Below are 27,627 nucleotides of genomic sequence, written 5' to 3'. Positions count from 1 at the left end.
CACAAAAACTAGATGGCCAGAAGTTTTTCCCACCAGAAAGAACAATGCAGCATTTGTGGTTAAAATCCTATCAAAAGAAATCATTCCTAGATTTGGGATTCCCAGAAAATTAGAAGTGGAACTCACTTTACTCAATAGGTATTAAATGAAATTTACAAAAATCTAGGAATAGAAGCAAATTACTACACACTGTATCATCCCCAAAGTTCAGGTCAAGTGGAAAGAATAATCAAAGATATCAAAACACTCACTGGAAAATTCTGTGCAGAAACACACCTAAAATGAACAGACATTCTACCATTAGTTCTGTTCCATCTTAGAACAAGACCAAGTGGAGATCTGCACATTTCTCCATTTGAAATGCACACAATTTGGCAGGGAAGAACTTGAAAACCAGCTTACATAGCCATGATTGGAGGAGATTGTCAATGAACAAAATGTATTCACGCATAACAAAATAGAATAACAGAATTCACAAAATGGGCATAATTCAACAAATAATACCCCTGGATTACAATCTATATAACATCAAACCAGGAGATAAAGTTTACATCAAAAGCTTTAGCAGAAAAACAGTTATAGATATAAAATGGGTTGACCCATACAAAGTTTTGCTCACTACACCAAATTCCATAAAACTTGCAGGAAAAGAGTCATGGTTCCACTCTTCAGAAAACCTGAGAAATCTTATACCAATATAACAGATATAGATGAAGGAAAATAGCGAAGACAAAAGATAGTGCTGAGAAATGACTAATAACTGATAAACACCAAAAAATACAACAATATGAAAGAATAGTTCCACAAAATGTTCCAGACCATGAGGAGATCCCAAAAGTCAACATAGACAACAGTCAAGCATGTATCAACGACAGAATGCAGGACAAGAAAGTATCCCAAAGGAAAAGTGGCAAGAAAAGCTGCTAGAAAGAAGGGACAAAGTTTGCAAGCTGAAATGGACAGCTAAGACTTTGAACTTTGTAAATCTGTATATATAAGAAGAAGACAGATGGAAAACAGGAATAGTATGTAAGACTGGTGCAACGTTAACATAAAAACACAAAATTAACTTCACATATTGGGGAAAACATACAACACACATTTAACACAAGAAAGAAGAGAAACTTCAGGCAAAATGTACAGAAGAGGAGACATGAAGATAAGTATATCCAACACAACACAAGAAGACATAAAATATAAATCACAAACTGATGTATATATGGGGACCTCATGTAGATAGATGAGAGTCTGGGTTTGCAACTTTGCAAAATGTATATCTGTATATATTTAGTTAGTTCTATAAGGTCTTAGACAAATAGAAAGATCAAAAGATATTTCTATCTGACTAAAACAATATATAATATATCATATGTACATAACCTCTATGAATAGTTATAAATATTTGTAAAATGTGTTGGCAGCATAGTTATAGGATCTGTAGATATGTAACATAGTGTGACATGAATTGTACATAGAATTAGTGTATAGAATAGACTAAGGATTTAGGGAATAGCATATAACAAGTAGTGAATAGATTAAGAGTTAAGTTAAACATAGAATAGACTTATTAGAAATAGAAGTAAGCTGCATTTGCAGAGTAGTTAGTTAAAGTTTGATTGTTGATTGTAAAGCTTATGCTGAAATTGTGTTCATGGAAATAAATGGTTAGGATAGATTGCAAAAAAAGCATAAATAGGAAAACTGTAGCAGTTTAAGATTAGCAAAATCAAGTATTATTATTAATAGGATTGATATTGCTTTGGAATTGTTGCATAGAAACATTTGTTATATTTGCATTGTTGTAAACTCCAAAACTACTCTTACTCAGAACTTTCCTGTAAAATCTCTTAGAATAGGTCGGCTTAGCATAGTGTAGCAATAGAGTAAATAAGGGAAGTTTATTATTTTGGGGGGAGTAGATAGAAAAGAACATCAGGCAACATGGTAAGTATAATAGGTTCATGTAAATGACCTTGGGAAGGTCACAACACAAAAAGGAGATGACTGTAGGAAGGATCCTGACACAGAGGGACCATTTGGAATGTTGGAAGTAGGGACAGGAGTGGCAGTTGGAAGGAGCAAGGAGGCTTGTGGGAAATAGAACTTTGGAGGGAGTCTATTGCTCGCTGGACTCTGAGGAGATGGGAGTGGAAGTCCGGAGCTCGGGACCCCAAAACCTGAGTTACCTAAGACTTGCCTCGATTTCCCATTGCTCTGAAAGACAGAAAGATTCCTGACATCACTGAATCAACTCAGAGACATCATCTACTGCCAACCTCATGGGGATCACCCTGAAGACCTGTCCCAACCCGTTGCCTTTCTGTGAAAGACACTAGTGGCCTGTTTTAGCATAGTCTGTTAGAGAGATTAGCGATGAAGGAAGAAAGGACCCCAGGAACCACAGCCATTTGGCTTGGCTTAACAGAGAGGACACTAACCACTTGGATAGTCCTTTAGGGTCTTCTAATTCCACCTTTCTAACCCTCCTTTGTTTCTTCAATCAATAAACCACCCCTTTCTGAAGTAGAACGCATTCAGATCGAGATTGTCTTTAGTGGTTAAGAAAGGTTAAAAGGAGAGGAAGAGGGAACTGGGAGAGGCTGTCTATTCTGCTTTGGTAAAGCAAAATCCAGAGCAACATCCATTCAGCCCTTCCCAACAGGGCTGTGTGTTCAGAGGAGGTTTCTAGGGTCCCAGGCATCAGCAGAGTCCTGGGGAAAAGTCTACTCCTTAATCCACGGAAGCCTCCTGATTGGGCCACGGCCTCTGTCCATCCCTGTCAGAACGTCTTCACAGGGATACCCCTCTTGTATGTTTTAGGAGTGAGTGAGAGGGAGAGCTATACAGACCTTCTCCAGCCATCGGTCATCTCTCTCTCTCCCCTCTTCACCATCTCTCCTTCCTTTCTTCCCCAATCTCTGTTATAATCATAACAGAAAGAAGAAAAGAAATGAGAAGAAAAGGAAAGACAAAATCTTCCTCCCGAAGTGTTCATAGTCTAATTAGGCAGATAACATACAAATGACTATGCATGGAAAAATTATATACACACATATATAGGGCAAATTGTATATGATTCTAAAGGGAAGGCATTTACATTTATGGATGACTGGGAAAGACTACTTGTAGAAGGTGGGCTTAAGTTAAACCTTGAAGGAAATAAAGAAAAACACATCTGTTAGAGTTATAGTTAACATTGAGGAATATAGCAACATTGAGGAAGAACATTCCAGGCATGGAGGCCAACCAGTGAAAGTGTCCAGAGGTGGGATATAATAGCTCATTCAGGGAACAGCAGTGAGGTCAGTGCCATTGAGCCACAGAGTACATATTGGGACAGAAAGCACACGAAGACTGAGAAGGCAGGAAAGGGTCAACTTAGTAAGTGTTGGGCCCTGTAAGTGACAGGGAGTTCCTAGAGTTGACAACTGGCTGGAGGATGGGTTGGAGCTGGGAGAGACTTAGGGCAGAAAGACCAATTATTTTTGTGCCAGCCAGATGTGAGGTGATGAGGGCCTGCAATAGGGTGGTGGCAGTGGCAGAGGAGAGAAGGGAGCATAGATGTTACAAAGGTAATATGGACAAGCCTTCACAACAGCTTGGATATGGGGGGTGGGGTTTGGAAGACAAGAGAGTTGGGGCCAAAGAATTAAGAGCTTTCCTCTTGCTAAAGTGAGGTCTCTTAGAGCTAAGTCTTTGATTCTAAGGCTCCTGTTGTCTCTGCTGAGGTCTTTGCATCAGATTATTCAGGGTGGGATATTGGCAGCAAGCAAGGTTTTTAGCAGAGGTGTGTTTTCCCCCTATTAGGGAACATATCTCTGAAACTAGAGCATGTCAATGGAAAAACATGTTCCATTTTACCCCAAACTCCCTACATCTTTGTACACTTCCTCAAAATTAAGCTGTCTATAGTTCACATCTGTTAGAGTTAGTTATAGAGTTATAGTTAACATCTGAAGAACACATATCATTTAGGTACTGGGACTCAGGCTAATGGATATTACCTCCGAAAGGCCTTTTCTTTGGCCCTTATTTTTTCCTGTTCACTGCCAAAGGCTGGATGAGGACCAATGGGGATTAACTCTAATGGTGGTTGCATTGTTTTCAATATTTCCCTTTCGTGGAGAATATATTCAAACAGCCTCTTGAACTCAAGACAACAAAAGAGCTGGAAAACAAAATTGTGTTTGTTAATCATCCATGAACTAAGCTGAAGTAGGACCAGACAAGTTTGTGTAGGAAGTATTGACGATCCCATAAAATTATAGTCTGCTAGAAGAGCGTGGAGCTCAGTTGAGTCAAGCAATCACACCATTTTATCCCGTCCCACTTAAAGGAAATGAGAAATTGTTCTTGTGGATACATTTATCCAGTGAGGTCTCTCTCATCTCTCTACTAGGTGTGAACATGGCTTTGATACCTCCCAGGTGTCACAGGAAGTCTCTGCTGGCACGCTGAAGGACTTGGTCATGTCCCCTGAGGTTGGCATAAAACCAAGCAGCTTAGAGGAATGACTTGGCTTTGAGAGTTGTTCCAGGCCAACCAATGATTGCTTTGAGGAGACCAGGCAAGAAGCGCACCATGGTCTTCCCTTAGCCTTGGGAAGACCTTCAAGCACTGAAAGGTCTTGGGGATTTGGGACTTGTCCCCAGCATCCTACCAACATTCCAGGAACAAATGATGGCAGCATCTGTATTGAGACCAAAGATGGGCACGTCTTGAGCATTCCGGCCACAGGACTTCTAGAAGCAGTGAGTCACCGCCTTGCTCTATGTGACCTCTCAACTTAAACCCACTTTGCCATGGATTCTATGTAGGTCACAGACTTAAGACTGGGGGATGGGGAGAAGGAGCTTTGAGGCAACCATCGCCCTTTAGTAAACAGCCCTCTAAAAGCTAATTAAGTCTGGCTGACTAACGGATATCAACCGATAATCTAGAGCACTGGAGGGAACTTCTGGTATCAGAAAAACAACACCCAACTCCTCAGGGCTACCTTTAGAATCCTGAAGAGACACAATAGCAGCTCTCTGGGGACTTGATTTCTAGGAGTAAATAGGGATTCGAATAGTTGGCTCAGACCATGTATTAGACGCTAACATTCTGTAAAGGTTTCCCTAGCAAACCCGACTTTTGCAGGCTTTTCACACATCTTACATTCGCAGAATGTCCAGAGTCAAAATCAACATTATCCAGGGAAGGAAATGATCCCAGTTCACGCCCACAAAACTCACAGCAGGCAGGAGGCTCCACTTGCCACTGATGGGAGAAATAAAAATAATCAGTCATTGGTAATTACAGTCATCTTCAGGAAGGATGAGAGATTTCAAACATTCCGAGTCCCTTATTGGTCAGATGAGAAAACTGAGGTCTAGAAAGAAGGGGATCACATATGTAGTCAGTAATACAATCAGGATTTGACTCCACACTCGGTGCTCTTTCCCCCTACCAACCTGATCTGGAGGGGTCTTAAAGGCTATCTGCTTTAGTCTTTTTATTTTGCCTATGAGGGAACTGAATTTGGACACTTTGCTAGGCACCAGGAATACAAAAGCCAATGGAGCGACAGTCCCTGCCCTTAAGGAGGCTCACATTCTACTGGTGGCTTGTTCCAAGTCCAGTTTTGGTAGCAAACAGAACTGGACTTTGGTTCTGCCTCTGAATTTGGTATTCTTTTCCTGTCAGAGCTGCTTCCTGGGGAAAGTGCCCAAAGCTAAAATTCTATTTCCTCTCTGAGACAATAAAGTCCTCTTGTTGGCTTGCTCTTCTTTCGCTGGAAGCACAACTACACACACACACACACACACACACTGGTGTGGGGGGTGTGTGTGTGTCTAGGTATACACATATTATATTTACTAATTTCTTTGGTTTTCTAAAACACTTATAAATAGAAATATACTTAAATTTAATATAATTTATTATACAATGTAATGTATCATAGGGTTGAAAGAAAAATCTTAGAGCTTCACCCTAATAAATCAGACAAGCTCAGGAAAATGAGGCAGAAAAGGTTATTATAACATAATTAGGCATAGGAATTGTATGCACGATCTCTGACCCACCTCTCCCCCATTGTTATTCAGTCCTGTTCAACTCTTCATAACCCTTTTTAGGATTTTCTTGGCAAAGATTCTGGAGTGGTTTGCTATTTCCTTCTCCAGCTCATTTTACAGATGAGGAAACTGGGGCAAACAGGGTTAAGTGACTTGCCCAGGGTCACACAGCTAGTAGTTGAGGTCATATTGGAACCCAGGTCTTCCCAACTCCTGGGCCCCTGCTCATCCTTTTAAAGACAAATTTTTGTAGCAAGAGAAGTCATTTTGAATGAGGTTGCTACTCAAAATGGGATGGCTAATGGTTGAATTGGTGAGTTTACAGTTTCTTATTGTATCTAGGCCACTCCCACATACCCTAGACTCTCCTTACAGTCTGTCCCAAGCTCTTAGGTGACTAGTGGGTTATCTTTCCTTTCCTTTATTCCCTGATGTATATATTTGACCTCAAATTCAATGGAAAGTCCCAGTATTTCTATTCCTGTGTGTCTTTCCTGAGAATTGTTGTCCTAGTGTGGTTGGTTTTGTATGGGGTCTATGATCATTGTCTTTCCCATCCTGATTAAAGACTTGCTCTTTAAAATACTCTAGTTGTTTTGATTTTGTTTCAGGTCACCAGTTCTAAATAATGTCAATAGTAAAAGTAATTCTGAACTTATAGAATTACCCTTTTGTTCTTCATTCTCTTCCCATGTTCCCCTTTTTCCCAAAAAATTGAATCACAGAATTTTATTATCAAAAGGAACCATAGATATAGCCATGATGTAGCAGAATGAATAATCAATTTAGGAGGCAGCATGGTACAAAGGAAAGAGGTCCATAAAAGGACCTGAGTTCCAATCCAGCCTTTTATCATTACTCTCTGAGTGACTTCTGTAAAGACATCTCTCACTTTCTGGGCTTCATTTCTCTCATCTTTAAAATAAGCCACTGAAATTCCATAACCTCTGAGGTTCCTTCCAACTATAGATTGATGTTCTCCTGGAGACAGGATGCCCATCTCTGAAGCCCAAACCAGGGTCATAACTAGTAAAGGAGCCTCCAGACTTTGTCACATGGAGCTGCCAGAAGGTGAGAAAAAAGCTGGTAATGCTTCTTCCCTTCAATGACTCCCATCTCTGTCTCACCTCATGGTTCTCTGTGGGCTCATGCCACTATGAAATGCAAACCAACCCCCAGGCTGCCCCTCCTAAGATTCTAGCACCTCTCTTCCCCCTAGTACATGCTGTTCGTGGGAACAAATGCCCAAATCTGAAATCGTTTTAGAAAGAAATCCATTAAGTCCTTTGGGAGAGAGAGAACCAGAAAGAAGGAATGGCTTCCTCTTGTCCAAGCTCTTGAAGGTTTATATTATATAGGATTTTGACAGGGGAAGCTGTAAGAATCTCTGGATCATAGTAGGGTCGTCTTGAGGGCCACTTATAAACAAGGTAGATTGAGAAAGATAGTAGTAAACATTTGATGAAATTTGTGCAGAAGCCAAAACACAAGGAGAACCCAAAACAAGACTTGGATGTGATAACACAAAATATAAATATTCTGGGTGGATTCAGGGCCTGAGGGAATCCAAGATACCTCAAAGCCAACTCTGGAATTCCAAGAGAGTTACTCAATATTCAAGAAAATAATCTCAGTATAAAGAATACTTTGTCATATAAAGCTGAATTGAAACAGTATAATGAGTTTTCTAAGCAATATAATAAGGAGGAATAGGCTATACTCTCTGGGGAACAATCATTTAATCAACAAACATTTCTTGAGTCCTTCCCATACCCCAGGCACTGCGCTATCTTACTGGCATGCCTGTGGTACGATTGTCTTCTTCATATTGCTGCCCCAGGCACAAGAATTCCTGTTTATGACTCTGGTCTCAATTCTGCTAATTGTTAGTTGTGTGATCCTGGGCAAATGACTTGCTCTATTTCAGCCTCAGTTTGCTTTTCTGTAAAATGGGAATGGGAGCACCTACCTCACAGAATTACTGTGATGACCAAATCAGGTGTGGTAATCTATGGCAAATGCTTTGCTGGTTTTCAGGCACTATGTAAATGCTGGCTCTTAATAATGGATTGATTTTCTAGTGCCAAGAATACCTTTTCATTACTTGTTTCTGGGGTTGCTGTATGTATCTATTAATCCCTGGCTGGGCTTCAATATACTGTGAAGCCACGGGACAAAATGAAGCTTGAATTACTTCACTAAACCCCATCTTACGCCATGGAATTCAGCTGCTTACTAAGGCCCTCGTACTAGCTGAGGCAAGTGACCACAGGCAGAAGCCCACAAATCCAGGAAATATCTCCATAAAATTCTTTTATTTTCAAAGGAGCAAAACCTGCAGGTTTCACTCACTTCTTTTCTTCCAAGTCAAAACATGAAGCTTATCTATGGAAAGCTACCAGAGCTGCTCTCAAGGTGCATCCGGATTCTAGAGCCGGAAAGGGCCTTGGAGATGATCTAGTCCTCATTGTACAATGGAAGAAAGAGGGGCTCCCAGAACTTGAGTGGTTTGCCGACATTCCTCAAGTTAAGCAAGTGCCAGATTTGGAACTAAAAACTGGGTCTCTTGCCAGCCAGACAAGTGTTCTGCCCTCTTCACCATGATCTCTGTCCACACCCATAGTTCATGGAGGTCCGTTAAAGGAAGTTCCTTACCTTTGGAAGGAATAAAGAGTGGACGTGTGATTTCAGTGATAGATGGAACTCCTAGATGAGGAGGTACCTTCTGGGCAACTTGGAGCCTTGGAGAACTGAGAGGCTAAATGATTTGCCCCCATCATTCAACCAAAACATATCCAAATTGATACTAAGGCCAGCTCAGAACTGATCTCGATGCCACTGGGTCCCTCTTATTACCTTAACAAATGTTTAAATATTAAGAAAACAAATAAGTAGCTCAGTGGACTGAAAGCCAGGTCTAGAGATGGGAGGTCCTAGGTTCAAATCTAGCCTCAGACACTTCCCAGCCGTGTGACCCTGGGCAAGTCACTTGATCCCCATGGCCTAGCCCTTACCACTCTCCTGCCTTGGAGCCAATACACAGTATTGATTCCAAGATGGAAGGTAAGGGTTTAAAGAAAGAAAAAGAAAACAAATAAATGTTACCTTGAATGTGACATCCTGTGGAGGAGGCTCTGGTTTATATGCTAGAATGGCTGGTGGCCCAACGTGTGGGAGTGTTTCCAACAATGGTTCAAAAAACATTTGGAAGTCATCTGTAAACTGTAAAGGAAGAAAACAGAGTATAAAATCCCATCGGGTGGGCCCACACCGTGTCCCGGGTTGTACGATAATGAATTCTTACCTCCATGTTACACAAAACCTCCAAGTCTTGTATTTTCTTATTCATTGTCCATCGAGCTGAGGAGAGAAGCATGGGACTAGTTAATAAGGAAACTATAAACCTGGGGAGCATCTACTGAGCTAAGTCCTGGGATGGTGGGTTTAGACCAGGAGTGGACCTCAGGGATTATCTTGTCCAACTTCACTTCACAGAGCAGGGAACTCACACACAGAGAAGCTAGACAGCTTGTCTAAGGACACAGAGGTCAAAAGTCAGAGACAATGAGAAACGAGGTCATGGGACTCCCTGGTCAGCATTTTTTAAAAAGTGGAAACTAGTGTGCATCAATCTACACTCAGCCTCCATCAGTTCTTTCTCTGGAGGAGGTCTGGAATGGCCTTAGATCTTCGCATTGCTGAGAAGAGCAAAGTTTTCCACAGAAGATTCTCATACAGTACTGCTGCTACTGTATACAAGACTCTCCAGGTTCTGCTCGCTTCACTCTGCATCAGTTCATGCAGGCTTTGCCAGGTTTTTCTGAAATCATCCTGCTCACTGTTTCTTATAAAGGCCACCATTTCTTCCAGCATATTTTCCCTCCTTTTAAAAAATAATGTTTTTGCCACATCCTCAAATCCTGCATTATCACCACTCTCCTTACAGCAAACAGAACTATTTTTTTTTTTTTAGTAAACCCTCACCTTCCATCTTGGAGTCAATACTGTGTATTGATTCCAAGGCAGAAGAGCGGTAGGGGATAGGCAATGGGGGTCAAGTGACTTGCCCAGGGTCACACAGCTAGGAAGTGGCTGAGGCCACATTTGAACCCAGGATCTCCCATCTCTAGGTCTGGCTCTCCATCCACTGAGCCACCCAGCTGCCCTGGAGATAGAACTATTTAACAGATCCTTGAAGGTCCAGGGTATACACTTCTTTTGAACTTGTAGCCAGAAAGTCTTGCATTCAAGTCCTGCGTTTGACAAGACCTGACTGTGGGACCTTGGGCAAGTCACAACCTCTCAGTGTTCCAGGCAACTTCCCAAGCCCATAAATTGCAGAGCACATCCCAACCTAGCCTAGTAGACCTGGGAGTTCTGTCTACCAATGAAATTATAGGTCCAGCCCCATTCCTTCTAACACTAAGACTGACCTAAGAAGTAGGGATAAAGAAAAATGAACTGCATCTTTTCCCAAGCGGCATCTTTATTATACTACCCAAGGGGCAGGTAAGCTTTTTAACGTGCATTTACCTCGGAGTAAGGGGCAGTAAGTGCTAGGAGTGACCTCTACTGGCCTAGAGATAGAAGAAGTAAAAACACCTGGAAAGAAAAATGTGCAGTCAGCAAAATACTGAGGAAATCCAAACAAACCACCCATCCAGTGTGGCCAGACATTTAACTGTACCTTCCCTCTAGAGTCCCTCACCCTCTCGATTTCCCATGACAGTTGCCTTGCCAACACGTGGCCTTGGGCAAGCCCCACTGTCCATTCTCTCTCTTTTTGCTCTTAGACTGTCAAGAGATGCTTTGAAACACCATCTAATGGTTGATGGCCTCAGAGACAAGTCTACCACCTGAGCTCATCACTGTTGTCCACCAAGTCTCTCAAAGAACTCTCGTTCCCTTCCTTTTGTTGTACCTGCAATGGCTGTTCCTAACCTTTCCCTCTCTCTTCAAGTCCCCACAAGTATGACTCCATCTCCAACTTCGTTGTAAAGCTCCTTCAACTTCCCTCTTATCCATCTCAGTGTGTAGACATCTTTACTCATCCTCAACGTCTCTCTTGCTTTAATGGGACAAGCATCCATTCTTACTCATGTTCTTATTTTGTTTAACCCTTACTTTCTGCCTTAGTAACAACTCTAAGACAGAAGGGCAAGGCCAATGGGGTTATTAAGTGACTTGCCAAGGGTCACCCATCTAGGAAGTGTCTGAGGTGAGATTTGAACCCAGGACCTCCCATCACCAGACCTGGCACTCTATCCACTTGTGCCATCTAGCTGCCCCAATTTATGCTCCTGATCCTATCTACTTCTATCTTCATTATCAAATATCACTTTCCATTTTGAATTTTTGTTTCTTTCCCTCTTTGTCTCTCCTTTCTGAGAGGCAGCATAGCCTAGTGGAGAGAGAGATCTCCAGAAGATTTGGGTTTAGGCCCTCCTTTGTATGAAACGACTCTGTAAGGCTATAGGGCATAGTGAAGGTGTTGACCTGCATTGGTAGAGGAAGTTTGGACTGGACCAATGAAACCAAAGGTCTTGTCAGGAAAATAAAATAGGCTCCTTCTCAGAAGACATAAACAGCTCTCTAATCTCCCCCCCCCCCAAAAAAAAAAACAGAAACATCTTCTCTCTAATGACTCTGTACTGATTTCTATCTCTTATTTTTGTTTTCTTCCAACCACTACAAAAGAGCAGTCTACACTTCCTGATTCTGCTTCCCTTAACCTTCAGTGAAATATTACTTGAAGTGCCGCCCCCTTTTCTTTTTCGACTGTCATGTCTATTTTAGGGTCTTATTACAAGTACCTTGTAACTAGCCTCCCAAATCAAAGCCACTCATTATTCATTTTTCCTTTTACAAAACCAAGCTCCTATGTCCTGGTCGGATTAATCTTCCTGAAGCACGAGTTCAGATTGTGTTACTCCTCTGCTCAAAAATCTTTCGTTGCTCCCACTGGCCAACAAATAATGCCTAAACTTCTCAGCTAGATATTCCAGCAAGACCCTCCACCATATGACCCCACACTACCATTCTAGGCTTGGCTATCTCTCTTTCATTCCCTAAACCCAAGACAAACAAATGAACAAAGAAAGAAGGAAAGAAAGAAAGGATTACTCACGGATTGTTGCTAATTTGCGTAGGGCACCCTTTATTTTTTTTAGTTTTTTTTTCCTTCTTGCTTCTTTGTCACTCTTCTTCTGGGATTGGTTTTCCATTGCTGAAATGGTGACAAACAATGGGCCCAAAACTGAAACTCTAAGTGGTTAATACGGGCCTTACAAAGGCAAACCATCATAAGTGATGAGTGGAACACTATTATTGTGTCATAAAAAATAACAAATATAAGAGATTCAGTGATCCAGAGAAAAAAATTAATGCAGTGAAGAAACCAAACCAGGAAAATCATATACATAATGATGTAGACGCATATAAAAAAAACCCTTTTTAGGTCAATGGAAAATATTAAGAAATAATATTTTCTCTAGCCTCAAGCCCTTTCTGGACTTTTCTTCGTAGGAAAATGTGTATGAGGGGAATGGCCAGGGAGGGCCAGCTGTGATGGAAAATTAAATTACTACTGTTAGGGGTTATTGTCCTGGAAATCAAAATTATATATTGACACAATGTGACTTTTTCTTCAAGATTTTTATAAATGTTACCTTTTTTGAGGTAGAAAAATGTCCTACAACATTAGGAACTGTTTGGACAGTTTGGACATTTCTCTCTCTCAGATAGAAAATGCATGGCTTAGATGAATGTTAATAGAAGTTGTTTCCAGCAGAATTGTACCTAAAATTGAGTACAGTATTAATATGTTTTCTGGAACATGAATATGATGATGTAAAGATGTGGAATAATTATAATGACATGAGGGCAAAGAAATGAGGGTATCCCTCACTCTTCTGTTTGGGAGGCATCTGTCAGGTGCCAACCAGTTAGTCAATAAACATTTATTAAGCACCTACTATGTGCTAAGTGCTGGGCAGATGAAGAAAGGCAGAAGACTATCCTTTCTCTTGAAGAGCTCATAGACTAATTGGGGAAACAATAGATAAGTAATCATGTTTACACACACTGTATGAAGGATAAATTGGAGATAGTCATCAGAAAAAAGGCACTAGAATTAAGGGGGATTGAGAAAGCCTTCATATAAATGTGAGATTTTAGCTGAGACTTGAAGGAAGATGGGGAAGTCAAGAGACAGAGAGGGAAAGCAGGAGACAGTGAAAATACCTAGAGTTGGGAGAATGGAATGTCTTGTGCAAGGAACAACAGAGGCCAGTGTCACTGGATCACAGAATTGAGGAGGGTAAGAAGAAAGAACAGGTTATGAAGGACTTTGAATGTCAAAGGATTTTATATTTGATCCAGAAGGCAACTGGGAACTACTAGAATGTATTCAACAGGGGGTGATATGTACTTTAGGGAGATTAATCTGACAGCTGAGTGAAGGATGAACTGGAGTGTAGAGAGATTTATGGTAAGGATACCAGCCAGTAAGTACACCAGGTATGAAGTGATAAAAGATTGAACCAGATTGGTGGCATGTCAGAGGAGAGAAGGGGGACTATGCAAGAGATTTTATTTACCCACTGGGCCACCTAGCTACTCTGTTACAAATTAGCTATTGAGGGACAAGAGTGAAAGAGCAAAGAATCTAGGATGACATTTAGGTTGCAAACTTGGGTGCATGGTGGTGCCCTTGGCAGCAATAAGGAAGTTAAGAAAAAGGGAGAGTTTGGAGGGAAACCGTTTTGGATTTATTGAGTTTAAGACATCTACAGGACATCAAGTTTGAGATATCTAATAGACAGTTGAAGATTTAAGACTAGAGATAAGGAGAAAGGTTCAGGTTTAAGAAATAGAACTAAGAATCATCAGCATAGAAATGGCAATTGAATATATGAGAGCTGAGATGAGAATATAAGGAGTAGAGAAGAAGGCCCAAGACAGAGTTCTAGGGGAACACCCAGGATTAGAGGGCATGACCTAAATGAAAATCCAGCAGAGACTAAGAAAAACTGGTTAGATGATTAGGAGAATAACCACAAGGAAGTAATGTCAAGAAAATCCAGGGAAAAGAGAGTGTCCGAAAAACTACAGAAAGATCAAGAAGAATAAAAATTGGAAATTAAGAGATGGTTAGTTGCTTGGGAGAGAATAATTTCAGTTAAGTAATGTGGTCATTAACAAGCCCAGAAAGAGTTAAGAAGATAGTGAGAAGAAAATAATAGGAAATGGAGGCAACTGGTGTAGATGGCCTTACCAAGGAGTTTAACTACAAAAGGGAAAAGAGTTATGATAGGTAATGGAACAGGATGAATCAAATGCAGCTTTTTTGGAAGATGAAGTAGACATGAGTATATTTGCAGTCAGGAAGAAATTGAACAACAGTGAGAAAGAGGAGGAAGTCTATTTTAGAAAACAGATAGAATGGGATTACTTTGTCATGTAGTGGCATTTGCTATAGCAGTAAGAAAGGGTCAGTTCTTCATGTGAGACAAGAGAGGAAGAGAAGGTGGTGGCAGCAGGCATCTGGATGATGCCTTTTTCTGAGATGGGAAAGCGATGAGAGAAAGTGGTTTCAGAGATTGGCCTCAATTTTTGGGTGAAATATTAGACAAAATTCTCAGCTGAGAGGGTGAGAGAAAGAAGAACCTTGAGAGATATGAGGAGGGAGGCAAAAATTTGGAAAAGCTGATATGGTGAGTGAGATAGTGAATTGATTAAGGAGGTTTCAAAGGATTGCCTTTCTGGGTAGTGAGGGTCCAGATGAGATTAAATAACACAAAGTCCTCACAGTCCTGATCTACATTCTTATAAAGAGGTAATCATTGTATTCTTTGGTTTAGATATTTTCCTTTGTTGAAAGGAAGGGAGGGTAGGGTTCTTTTGTCTAGAGGAAGTCTATATGGAAATGTCTGTGATATAAAAATAAAAGGCATAAATAAAGCTTTTTAAAAAATAAAATAATTTAAAAATGAATATACCATTAGTAAGACAGTAACAAGAAAATAATCAAATATTTTAAAAATCAAATCAAATCTGATCCATAGAATGAAATATAAAATTGTAAGGGAAGCCAAGTAATTTGAATAGCACACTGCAGTCTGGCTTTATATTATTGAATTATGTTATGTTATTGAATTAAATAAAAAATGAGAATAAAACATAGAACTCTTAAGTAAAAAGGTTTATGTAGCTATATCCTGGTGTGTGTTGTATTGTTGTCAGTCTGGGTCAAATTATCTGTGACAATACCAAGGGACAAATTAAATGGGACAACAAAGAAGATACTGAAGCCAGAAAACATCTATGGACCAAAATTGTAAATACAACATCCCACAGACATCTCTAGCCAGACATTGGATATATTAACATTTACAGCTGAATACCAGACAAAATAAATGATAGGCATCAACTAGGAGAAAGGTTCCAAAAAGGGTGTCATGTGCATTGCCTCAGGCCCAACAGATAAGACCTCTCTCCCTATTTTCACTTTGTGTACCACTTTTCTTTTTTACATGTAAAATACTTTGCAAATATTAAAGTATTCTGTATGAGGTATTTTTTATAGAGGGGGATATAAAATAGAATTAATTAGGGTTTAAAGAAAAAACAAAAGAGAAAATCAAGTTTGAGACATAAAGAAAGAAAGGAAGAAAGATGGTAAAAAAATAATCAGTCTTTGTTCTCAAGAAGCTCAAGTCTAGTGGGGGAGACAACATGCAAACGACTATGTACAAGCAAAATATATCCAAGTGAAAATGGTGAAAACCTCGAAGAGACAGCACTAGTGTTAAGGGGAAACAGAAAAGACTTCTCATAAAAGGTAGGTTTCTAGCTGGCATGTGAAAGATGCCATGTAGTACCAAGTAGGGAGAGCATTCCAGGAATAAGTCAGAGCCACTGAAAGTGCTAAAAATCAGGGGATGGAGTGTCTTGTGGAAAGAACAGCAAGGAAGCCATTGCCACAGCACTGAAAAATATATGGAGAGGATTAAGGTGCTAGAAGACTAGAAAGGAAGAAGGGAATCAGGTTGAGAAGGGCTTTTAAAAAGCCAAAATCCAAGATTTAATATTTGATCCTAGAGATAATAGGGAGCCACTAAGGTTTAATGAATTAGGGAGGGTGGCATTATATGGTCACATTGGCAACCTGATACCTATATGAAGTCAAACCAAACCAAACCTAACCAGATCTAACTTGATCTTTCTATCTAGGTCAGCAAGGATATTGGAATTCTGTGATGAGGCATGTGATTGCCCATCCTCATGAGGGGATCAGGGAGACGAGTCTTTCAACTATAGTATTCTATGATTATATGATTTTGTAAGAAATACAGCAATTTATGGGACATGAATGCATTGCTGATGGAGTTGTAAACTGATCCCACCATTCTGGAAGGCAATATGGAATTGTCCCCAAAGGGCTTTAAAAGAATGCCTGCCTTTTGTTCCAGCTATACCCCTGCTGGGTTTGTTTCCCAAAGAGATTTTTAAAAATGGGAAAGGTTCTGTTTGTACAAAAACATTTATAGCTATGCTTTTTGTGGTGTCAAAATAAATTGGGAATTGAGGGAATATCCCTTGATTGAGGAATGGCTGAGCAAATTGTGGTCTATGATGGTGATGGAATACTATTATGCTTAAGGGATGATGAACTGCTTGATTTCTATAGGAAATGGAAAGAATTCCATGAACAGATACAGAGTGAAATGGTAGAACCAGGAGAACAACGTACACAGAACGTGAAACATTGTGGGATGTAATTGATTCTGCTACTTAAATCGATGTAATGATCAGGACAACTCTGAGGTACCTCGGAGAAAGAATGCTATCCACATCTAAAGAAAGAACGGTGGGAGTAGAAATCCAGAAGAAAACATGAGTTATTACTTGTTTGGATGGGTATTTGATTTGGGGGTTTGGTTTTAAGAGATTATTACAAAAATAATTAATATGGAAATAGGTTTTGAGCAATTATACATGTATAATTCAGTGGAATTGATTGTCAGCTCCAGGAGGGGGAAGGGAAGAGGGGAGGGAGAGAATACAAATCATGTAACCATGGGGGAAAAAAAGAAATACAGCATTTTAATTGATAGTGATAAGGAAAGCAAAGTATTTCCCCATCTCTACCTGGCCCTTTAAAATTAATTTCTATGGATAGCATTTGTTTTTATATCTACCTACATTTTCCAATATAGCACCCTCCCTCTCCCTTACAACAAATAATAAAAAAAGAGGGAGGGGGGAAGTCTATTAAAAATAAACTAATGTATGGGGGCAGTGGATTGAGAGCCAGGACTAGAGACAGGAGGTCCTAGGTTCAAATCTGGCCTCAGACACTTCCCGGCTGTGTGACCCTGGGCAAGTCACTTGACCCTCATTGCCTAGCCCTTACCACTCTTCTGCCTTGGAGCCAATACACAGTATTGACTTCAAGATGGAAGGTAAGGGTTTAAAAAAATAAATAAATAAAATAAACTAATGTATCTTTCTACAAAAATCTGATAGTACCCCAAGCATTGCAAAGCTATATACCCTCATCTCTGCAAAGTAGTAGGGAGCCGTGCCTTTGTGTATCTCTCCTTTGGGGCAAAGCTTGGTTATTATAATGTTTCAGCATTCAGTTTCAGTTGCTTTGTTATTCTTTCCATTTCCATTGTTGTAGCATTTATTTTAGTTTCTTGGTTCTGCTTATTTCACTTTGCATCAATTCATATAAGTCTTATCCTGCTTTGCCATAGTCATCAGTTCTTACAGATCAATTATATTCCATCACATTCTTATAATACAACTTGTAATGTAATACAAGAGCCATCCCCCCACGGATGGTTATCTAATTTGTTTCTAATTCTTTGACAATATAAAAAAAATGCTGCTATATTTTGGGATATATGAGGGACGTTTTTGGCACTGACTTCCTTGTAATATATATATTGAATCTGGGATGGTATTTCAGTCAGTTAAGACATATGAATCTAAAATTACCCCATAGAGGACCCAGTAGTTTCTGAAAGGCAGGACTTTATATAAAATAAATAAAATATATAATATACAAAAATATAAATTGTATATACATATATATGAGACAGAGACTGAGAGAGACAGAGAGACAGAGAGAGACAGAGACAGAGAGACAGAGAGACAGACAGAGATAGAGACAAAGAGAGAGAGAGAGAGAGAGAGAGAGAGAGAGAGAGAGAGAGAGAGTGAGAGAAAGAGAGAGAGAGAGAGAGAGAGAGAGAGAGAGAGAGAGTGAGAGAAAGAGAGAGAGAGAGAGAGAGAGAGAGAGAGAGAGAGAGAGAGAGAGAGAGAGAGAGAACAGTATTCCTTCCACAACACAACTCTCCCCATAATGCTTTTGATATATCATGGGTTGGCATGAGAAATGGATATTTTGGGGGAGTTTTGTGGAAGCCAAAGATGACACACAAAAACCAGTAAAAACTCAGAAATTCATAAAATATATTTATAGTATTGAATAATATACAAATATTTTATCTTTTTAATACCATAAATATAGATTCCTTTTTAAACATTAAAATGAGTAAAAAGTTAGTTTGCAAAAAGAATGCAAAAGCAGCAGATGACACACAGAAGCTAGATATGTAGAGATCTTTTTAAAAGTTGAGTAGTAACTCATAAATGCATATAAGGTACTGTAAGTACTCTATAAAAGGAAAAAGAAAAAATTCACTTTTCTGATATGAAGGGAGGGCCAAAAAAGTTTATGTGGGTTTTCTAGATTATGGCAATGCTGTGCTTCTACCCCTCCATGATGTAGAAAGGATACCCATATGTAGGTAGATATGTATATGTGTGTGTGTGTCTAGCAGTGAAACCTCTGGCTTAAAGGATGTGAATCTTTTCACCATTTTCTTTGTAAAATGCCAAACTGCTTTCCAGAATAGACGCAGAATAGTCCACAGCTCCATCCCCAGGGCATCTTTCAATAACCTCCTCCATCTGGGGATTCCCATCTTTTGCCATCTTTGCCAGTTTTCTCTCTCGGTGCACAGTGAAAGCTCACTTTGTTCACATCTGCATTTCTCTTATTATTAATGATTCAGAGCATCCTTTCACATGGTGGTTAATAGTTCCTAATTCTCCTTAGTGCCTGGTCCATTGTCAGTCTCGTTCCTGAGCTGGTTTGTAGGGCGGCCAAGGGCATTTTGGAGGACTGGAAGGAACATTCTTACTCTGTTCCACCCAGATTATTTGCAGTTTTCCTAGTAGAGTCCCTAGCATGATTTTAAAGGGATACAGTCTCCTACCCAAGGATATGATGGGAGTTAAAAGGAATTTCAGGCTGTAACTCCTAGAATGATTTCGTATGAAAGATCATGAGCATGGACAAGAGAGAAGGGGATCAAAGAATAGATTTTAGAATGCCCAAGGACTTCCCTAGCTGTGGGACCTCTGGGAACTGGCTGGGGTCTATATCACAAAAGAACTCATTGTCTTGGGGAGTGAGATCTTCTCTTTGAGATCAATAATTATATTCTGTATTAAGAATAGCAAATGCTGAGGGGGGGGAGGAGGAAAAGAAAATGATCTTTGTTTCCAATGAATAATGTTTGGAAATGACTAAATAAAATAATGTTTAAAAAAAAAAAGAATAGCAAATGCTGCCCATGTAGAAAGCTAGGCATGCCATTATACTGATTGTGGAGTCATAATGGATGCAATCTTTTTGGAAAGCATCAATGAGAACCATGACAGGGAAAAAGCTACAAATAAGAGTTTCATTTACTGTTTTGCTCATTATCTAAACTTAAGAAAGTGATAGAGAACAAGTGTCAATGGGGATATGATTGGGGTTATAAACCCTAAATGATCATCCTAGTGCAAAAAGCAATAATATGGAAATAGGTCTTGACCAAAGACACATGTAAAACCCAGTGGAATTGTGCATCAGCTATGGGAGGGGGTTTAGGGGAGGGGAGGGAAAGAACCTGATTTTTGTAATCCTGGAAAAATACTCTAAATTAATCAATTAAATAAAATTTTAAATAAGAAAGTGATAGAGAAAATGTTTCATAACGCTGATTCAATTTAAAGTGTGTCATGGGTACTTTCCTTCTTTCTTTTTGAGACCTGGTTATTCAACATTTCCTAGCACAGACCACCTACCTCATTTTGAGTGAGTAATCTTCCAGTTCAGACTTCTTCCTTATAGAAATCAGTATACTTCTCCTCTATGTTTGACTTCTTCCAAAATAAATAAATCTAGAAGGGGTTTCAGGACAACTCAAGATTGAAGCTAAAGAAATTATTCTTCCCAGAGTGAAGAATTAGATTCTATTCTGTTTCTCATAGTTTTAGTTCTTCTGTTTGACTTTGGATAATTTTAGTTGTGTCTAGACACAATATAATAGCAAGAAAAGGTTGTATGCATCACCCAAGTGTACAAGGTCTGTCTATTTCATGTCTATTATGTTTGGGGACATCATAGGATCATTTAGGATGATAAAATGGACCTTCAACGTTTTCTTGTCCCACCCCCTCATTTTATCAATGAAGAAACTGAGGCTCAGGGAGATTAAATGCCCCTGGTCCATGGTCACACAGGCAGTAAGCATAAGAAGTAAGATTTGAACCTAGGTCCTTTGACTCTCAAGTCATTGCCTTTTCCACTGTACCAAAAGATCAGAAAGGGTATTGTTGTTTCATCTACTGGTATGAATGAAGACCTTGAGAAATCCAATTACTTACCTTTTTGTCTTTTCCTGGCTCGACTTTGAAGCCAGCTGGCATCTGTCTGCACTGAGGCATCAATTCCAATATATAATCTTGGAAAACTTTGAATGATCTGTTCCCTGAAGTTCAGACAAAAGGTTACATTTGTAAATGTAAGTTAAATGATTTGCAAAATTTGCCATAAGCAGTAAGCATCAGAAATGAGATTTGAATTCAGATCCTATGGATTCTAGAGCCACTGTACCATACCATCAGCAAGGTATGGTGTTGAAAGGATAATCTGAGAACCACTCTTTGAGAAACTCAAATTTACACAGGAATCATCAAACAGGAGAACTATTTAATACCCAAATAATACTTGTATATAGAACAGTAACATTTATTTATTTAAAAACCCTTACCTTCCATCTCAGGATCATACAGTGCATTGGTTCCAAGGCAGAAGAGTGGTAAGGGTTAGGCAATGGGGGTTAAGTGACTTGCCCAGGGTCACACAATTAGGAAGTGTTTGAGGTTATATTTGAACCCAGGACCTCCTGTCTCCAGGTTTGACTCTCAATCCACTGAGCTACCAGGCAGCCCCAAACTAGTATTTTTTTTACAAGAAAAAAAAAAGTGTCTGATATTCCTAACTGCTTTCCATAGATGAAGGGGCATATGGGGTTTTGAGGGAAGACTAGTACTTCTGGTACCCTTTTTCAGGGCTGTTCAGCCACCTTTTGTATCTGGCTGCCACCCAACTCTCACCTGTGGCTTCCAGAAGCATGCACTGCAGCCACATCCTGATAAAACGGTCTCTGCAGATGGGCTGTACCAGGAAGGAGAACTGACGAAGTAAGTCAGAAGGGTATCTACCCAGCACCGTGAAAACTTTCCTGGCAGAATAGCAGGATGTGAATAATTTGTTACAACAGGCAATGAGGGTGATGGAAGCAGGTGCTGTGGAGTGCTCAGAGGCTGGTTAGCCATCGAAGACCCCCAGATCACTCTCTGAATGCATCCTGAGCTAGCACCAGTGGTCTTAACTTCCATCCTGCCATTGGGCTTCGAGGATGGTGGAAGAGTGTGAGGCTGATGACTTTGTACGATGCTGGGAAACTTGGAGAATCTACCAGCATCATGCCAGAAAATGGAATCACTTCCATTTGTATTGTCTTAGGAAGACTCTGAAGAACACCAGGCAAGATAAAGTACAGGACGCAAGGCAGGTGGCTGCTTAGGATACCCAATGTCTTGAACTTAGAAAGGGCTTAAAGGGCAGCAGGTCTTAGGTTTGAATTTGGCCTCAGACACTTCCTGCTTGTGTGACCCTGGGTGAGTCACTTAACTCCAATGGCTTAGCCTTTATGGCTCTTCTACCTTGGAACCAATAATTAAGACAGAAGATAAGGGTTTAAAAAACAGTACTTAATACGAATTTGTTGAATTGAGTTGAACACATAGGGAGATGCCACAGGGTAGACTTATTATTGTTTTTTTATCAATATGAATATTTTAATGCCAGAAAATTCGATTTTCCATGACATAAAGGTGTTTATTTTGTGATTTAAAACATCATGCTAAAAAGCATGGGATGATCTTTGTTTCCAATGAATAATGTTTGGAAATGACCAAATAAAATAATGTTTAAAAATAAATAAATAAATACAAAAAAAAATCTCAAAGTCAAAAAATAAAAAATAAAAAACATGGGAGCACCTACACAGTCCTGCTTCCCTCTGTTGATGACTAGGAAAACAAAAAAGCCTCATTCATTATCCAGAACCCATGAAGCATGACAGCAGGGAATTGGCATACCAGGCTGATGAATTTCTATGGGCAACCACACTTTGTCGTGATCTTCCAAAAACCCTCACGACATATGATTCGTTATGTCTTAGTGAGGGCTCAAAGTCTCCAAAGTCTACAGATGCTTCATTCCATTGAAGAGAAAGATGAGATGGACATACTATGGACTTGTGCTTTAGGCCAGCACATCAGAGGTCAAAGAGCTGTTTAAGGGAGGCCAATGGTACAGAGAACCACTGGTGGCCCTCGAGCCCAAGCAGCTCATCTTCTGTCACTTTGTCACTTTAAGGAGCTGGTGCCAAAGGTTGAGTTCAGAATGGAGACCTGTTGGCCCAGGCACATACTGAGCCAGAGTCTGATTCCATCTTCTCTTCTTCCTCCATTATCAGCAACTTGATGTATGGAGAAAATCTGGGGAATACACTGGTCTATCTCTCCTGCCCTGCTTCCCTTCCCCATATCCTACCCTTGGTTCTAATAGGATCTTAGAGGGTGAGATTGTTCCAAGTTGACATCAGCTCCTTCTCTTCCCACTCTCATCGTTAAGCATCTTAGCCTTCTCCTTCCCAGGTCACATCCTTCTCTGTCCTTTCCATTTCTTGTGCCTTCTGAAAACCCCACCTTATTTGTCCTGAATCTTTTCCTCTCCCAGACTTCCCGTTTCCTGGATCTCAAGGAATCCTTGTTCTCCCCAGAAGATACAGAATTTCTAGCCTCTCTCTTCATGGAAGATTATACCTTCCTGGTATCCATATGACCCGGTAGGGTAGGAGCAGGCATATGACTTGCTTCCCAATGCTAGCTACATTTATACTTTCCTTCTGCTGCCTTAGCCCTGACACTTCCTTTTCTCTGAGGTTCAAAGCATCTGTCAAGAGTAGCTGTTCCCAAAGGGTGGTCCAGGGACCCTTAGGGGTGCTTTTTGTGGGTTCAACAGGTCAAAACTATTTTTATAATATTTTAATTTCTAATCAGGTAACTATCAATAGAACCCATATAAACAAAAGCTCTTTGGGGAAGTCTTAAATAATTTTTAAGAGTGTAAATGGGTCCTGAAATGAAATAGATTGAGAATCACCCACTTGCTGATACAATGCCTTTTTAAAAAAATCCTTACCTTCTGTCTTGGAATCAATACTAAGCATCAGTTTAAGGCAGATGAGTGTTAAGGGTTAGGCAATTGGGGTTAAGTGACTCACCCAGGTTCATTCAGAGAATGTTCCAAGGCCAGATTTGAACTCACAACCTATTGCTAATGGGCCTGGCTTGCTTTCCACTGAGCCACCTAGCTGCCCCATCTCCTCTGCTTTTTTCAAGGAGTTCAGTACATGCCTCACTTTTTCTCTTTTCCCCATCTGTAGTCCTTACATGCAGAGCTTCACTATGCATGTTGATATCTTCTTAAGCATCCTGGCATCTTGTTTCACACTCCCTCTGACCACCTGCTGGAAATAATCTTCTAAATTACTCTCACTTATTGCCTAAACTGCTTATGTGGTATTTAGACACCCTTCTGTGTATTGTAACCATGTCCATATTTGTCTTTTCTACCCTTCCTAAACCATAAGCTCCTGGAGGGCATCAATATAATCTCATTCTTTGTATTTCCTCCCTGTAGTGGTTCCCACCATGTGTGTGCTCTGTAAATAATTTGCTGAATGAATTTGGGAGAGAAGGTTACATTCTTTTTTCTTTTTCTTTTTAAATGAATTTTTATTTTAATTTCATTTAAAATATTTTAATTTCCCAACACTTTTAAACGAATTTTTAAAACGACAATTTGCTTACTAGACTTACCCACACCCTGCTGTTTACTAGGCAGCTAAAAATTGTTTTCTTACCTAGGGAATTCCTGGAAGGAATATGATGACTCTCTTCTATATGTACTGAGTGCCCTGGGAATCCCAAGATCTGCGGAACGAAAAGTCTTTTCAATTCTGGCCCCTTCTCCCTGCTCTCTTTGAAGAAGCATCTACCTTTGCAGGACAGGCCTAAGGATGACCATTCATGGGTAGGGACTAGAGGTAGGGAAGAAGAAGGCTGGGGGCTGGGTTAGAGATGAGCATGGCTTTGTTTTCAAAAGTATTTGAGGAAAGGTCAGGAAAGCATCTTTTTGAGGAAGTCCAGGACAATGAACTTCTTTGGTGGGACAGGGTGGGGGATCTGTACCAGTCAATCTGAAAGCTAAGAGTGATACAAATATGCTACCTTATATTTGGGTAGTGAACTTGTCTGCTGAGATGGTGTTGAATCCTGCCCCCTAGCAGCTGTGGGACCCTGGGCAAATCACTTAAGCTCTCTGGGTCTCAGTCAAATTGGGATAATACCTACCGTACAGGGATGTGGTAAGGATCAAATGTGATCATGTATGTAAAGTGCTCGGTAAACCTTAAAATACCCCATCAGGGGTTCTTAACAAGTGGGACATGGACCATGGACAGATTTTTGGGAATACATGAATTTGGGTGGAAAATATTACATCCTTATTTTCACTAATTTTTGGCTTCCTTTGTGATTCTGTTTTGCTTTATATGCATTTAAAAAGATTATTTTGAGAAGAGACTTTCCCAGACCGTCAACTCTATGAAATAGAAAATTAAGAACCTCTGCTCTAGAAAATGTAAGCTATTGTTAGCCAGACCCTTTATGGTTTACAAAGGTTTCACAGACATTGCCTCATCTGATCCTCCCAACAGCTCTGCTGGGGAGGCAGTGCAATGATTGCGTCCACATTTTACTGGGGAGGTAACTGAAGCTCAGAAGCTTTAATGATGGAGAAAAGTTTGAATTGTAAAGCTAACCTCTCTTCTGATTATGGAAAGATCGCTTGATTCAATCTCCTTCCTTCCTTCCTTCCTTCCTTCCTTCCTTCCTTCCTTCCTTCCTTCCTTCCTTCCTTCCTTCCTTCCTTCCTTCCTTCCTTCCTTCCTTCCTTCCTTCCTTCCTTCCTTCCTTCCTTCCTTCCTCCTTCCTTCCTTCCTTCCTCCTTCCTTCCTTCCTTCCTTCCTTCCTTCCTTCCTTCCTTCCTTCCTTCCTTCCTTCCTTCCTTCCTTCCTTCCTTCCTTCCTTCCTTCCTTCCTTCCTTCCTTCCTTCCTTCCTTCCTTCCTTTCTTCCTTCCTTCCTTCCTTCCTTCCTTCCTTCCTTCCTTCCTTCCCCTCTGTCTTAGAATCAATCTTGTGTAAAGACTGGGCAACTGAGGTTGTGACTTGCCTATAGTCACACAACTAGGAAGGATGTGAGAGCAGATTTTAACCCAGGACCCTCTCTCTCCAGGCTTGGCTCTCTATCCACGGAGCCTCCTAGCTAGCCTGTGTGCTGTTTTCCTTGACCTCAGTTTAGGTTTTCTTGGCACAGATCCTGTAGTGGTTTATCATTTTCCTTTCCTAGCTCCGTTTTACAAATGAGGAAACGGAAGCAAACAGGGTGAAGTGATTTGCCCAGGGTCACACAGCTAGGAAGTGTCCGAGGCAGGATTGACCTAGAAAGAACTTGAGAGGTCTTGTTCAACTCATTCAGTGACAGAGGCCTGGAGAAAAGAGGTCATTTGCCCATGATCACACAGCTTGGGATTTCAGGTCCTCTAACTTAATCGGTGTCCTCTTTCAGCCCTATCATGGGTCCTCCCTGTTTCCTCGGGGTGAACTAGGGAATTATAAACTGCCAATATAGCTAAGAGGGCGGAGGCCACAGGATGTGTAGGGGAGGGAGCTGGGACGGGACGGCGAGGGTTCGCCTTGGACTTACATTGGCTGTATGACTTGGAGAAGCCAGCTCAATTTGCCCGTGCCCCAGGGCAACTCTCTAAGTGGACATACATAGCAGAATAGTTACTGATCTATCCTGGAGTTCTCTCTCCGGAATCAGTTACAGAAATGGGCAGAAAACGAAACAAAAACAGTAATAGCGTCCTAAAGTTCAAGAACGAGTTCGGAGCTCTTTAATGGGCGGAACCAGACCCAGAGAGGGGTGGCGGTTTGCTCCAAGTCACACAGCCAAGCTTCAGAGGCTGGATTAGGTCACCACAGGCTGGCTGCCCTTTTCACCCCACGCGCCCGTGTATGGATGGAGAAGTCTAAAGGGACATGAAGAGGGCGGCGGGGCCCAAAAGGGGGTGGAGGAGGCGCGGCTACTTCTCTGTGGCGCGAGGCTGTCATCGTACAGCTGGCTGCTGGACTCGCCCTCGAAGGCACTGATGGGGCTGCGGCTGCAGCTGCGACTGAAGCTAAGGCTGCTGTAACTCTCCTCCTGGGTGTCGAGGCTGCTCTCCTCGGAGTCGGAGCTGGCCATAGTCTGGCCGGAGCTACACGGCTTCCGCGAGGCTGGGTCTGGAGGGGCTGGTTCCGGAGGGGCTGGTACTGGAAAAGCGTGGGAACTGGGGCTGTGGCTGTCCAAGCGAGAACGCGTCGCGTGGGGTCAGTGCCGAGACTTCTCGGAGCTCCACGAGTCCGCGAGTGTTTGCGTCCCGTGTCCAAGGGCAACGCTCAGCTGGCCGGGGAGGGATCGCGGCGCCTAAAAAGCTCCCCTGGACCTTCTCCGGGCTCTCTCTGGTGCCGGGTGCCCTGTAGCCTCCAAGAATGCGCAGAGCCCTTGGTGCAGACTTCCGCTCAGGCGCCAGCCATGCTGCTCCAACCTGGCCTGGTTTGGGGCAAGGGAACCCAGGGGCTAGCGCTAGAGGTGCTCAATAGCGGAGGGACTTTAAGAGACCAGGTGGTCTGCTCTCCGAAACCTGGTCGAAAGGAATTGATTTGTTCAAGGTCACAATGCTAGGAAAGTGGGAGAGCCAAGTTACAGTAATTCACAAATTAAGTATTAATTTTTTTAAACTACGGGTTTTAGAAGTTTTATTTTAAAATATTTTTATTTCCCCAATTAAACGCAATAACAATTTTCAGCATACGTTTTCTGATAATATTAAATGGATATTATTTCCTCTCTCCCTTCCCTTTCAGCAACTTGATCTGCATTATTATGCAAAATATACTTCCATATTGGTCTTTGTTGTAAGGGAATAGTTATATAAAAACACCCCCCACCCCAATAAAACCACCAACACCCTAAAGTGAA

The 27,627-nt window shown here is 41.0% G+C and overlaps 1 protein-coding gene across 4 annotated transcripts in view; it reads right to left on the bottom strand.

Moving 5' to 3' along the window:
• ERICH6 (glutamate rich 6) overlaps window positions 1-27,136 on the bottom strand; it is a 44,284-nt gene extending 17,148 nt beyond the window's left edge. Inside the window, exons 1-10 of one of the 4 annotated variants that reach the window (XM_056807704.1) lie at window positions 26,694-27,136; window positions 24,404-24,473; window positions 20,790-20,893; window positions 12,184-12,282; window positions 10,590-10,658; window positions 9,361-9,416; window positions 9,162-9,278; window positions 5,158-5,259; window positions 4,005-4,168; window positions 2,850-2,918 (exon numbers count right to left, since the gene is read on the bottom strand). In XM_056807704.1, coding sequence (XP_056663682.1) covers window positions 2,850-2,918; window positions 4,005-4,168; window positions 5,158-5,259; window positions 9,162-9,278; window positions 9,361-9,416; window positions 10,590-10,658; window positions 12,184-12,282; window positions 20,790-20,893; window positions 24,404-24,473; window positions 26,694-26,850 — 1,007 coding nt within the window. In that variant the 5' untranslated portion in view covers window positions 26,851-27,136. Of the gene's footprint in view, window positions 1-2,849; window positions 2,919-4,004; window positions 4,169-5,157; window positions 5,260-9,161; window positions 9,279-9,360; window positions 9,417-10,589; window positions 10,659-12,183; window positions 12,283-20,789; window positions 20,894-24,403; window positions 24,474-26,307; window positions 26,651-26,693 lie in introns of those variants that run through there. The other 3 variants (XM_056807706.1, XM_007502043.3, XM_056807705.1) reach the window with 3 other exon arrangements.
• Window positions 27,137-27,627: the final 491 nt, after the last annotated feature.

The sequence above is a fragment of the Monodelphis domestica genome, chromosome 8, assembly GCF_027887165.1.
Source record: "Monodelphis domestica isolate mMonDom1 chromosome 8, mMonDom1.pri, whole genome shotgun sequence".
In the NCBI taxonomy this organism is placed as follows: domain Eukaryota; kingdom Metazoa; phylum Chordata; class Mammalia; order Didelphimorphia; family Didelphidae; genus Monodelphis; species Monodelphis domestica.
Note: the sequence above shows the minus strand (reverse complement) of the source record. Positions and strands in the feature narration are given on the sequence as shown.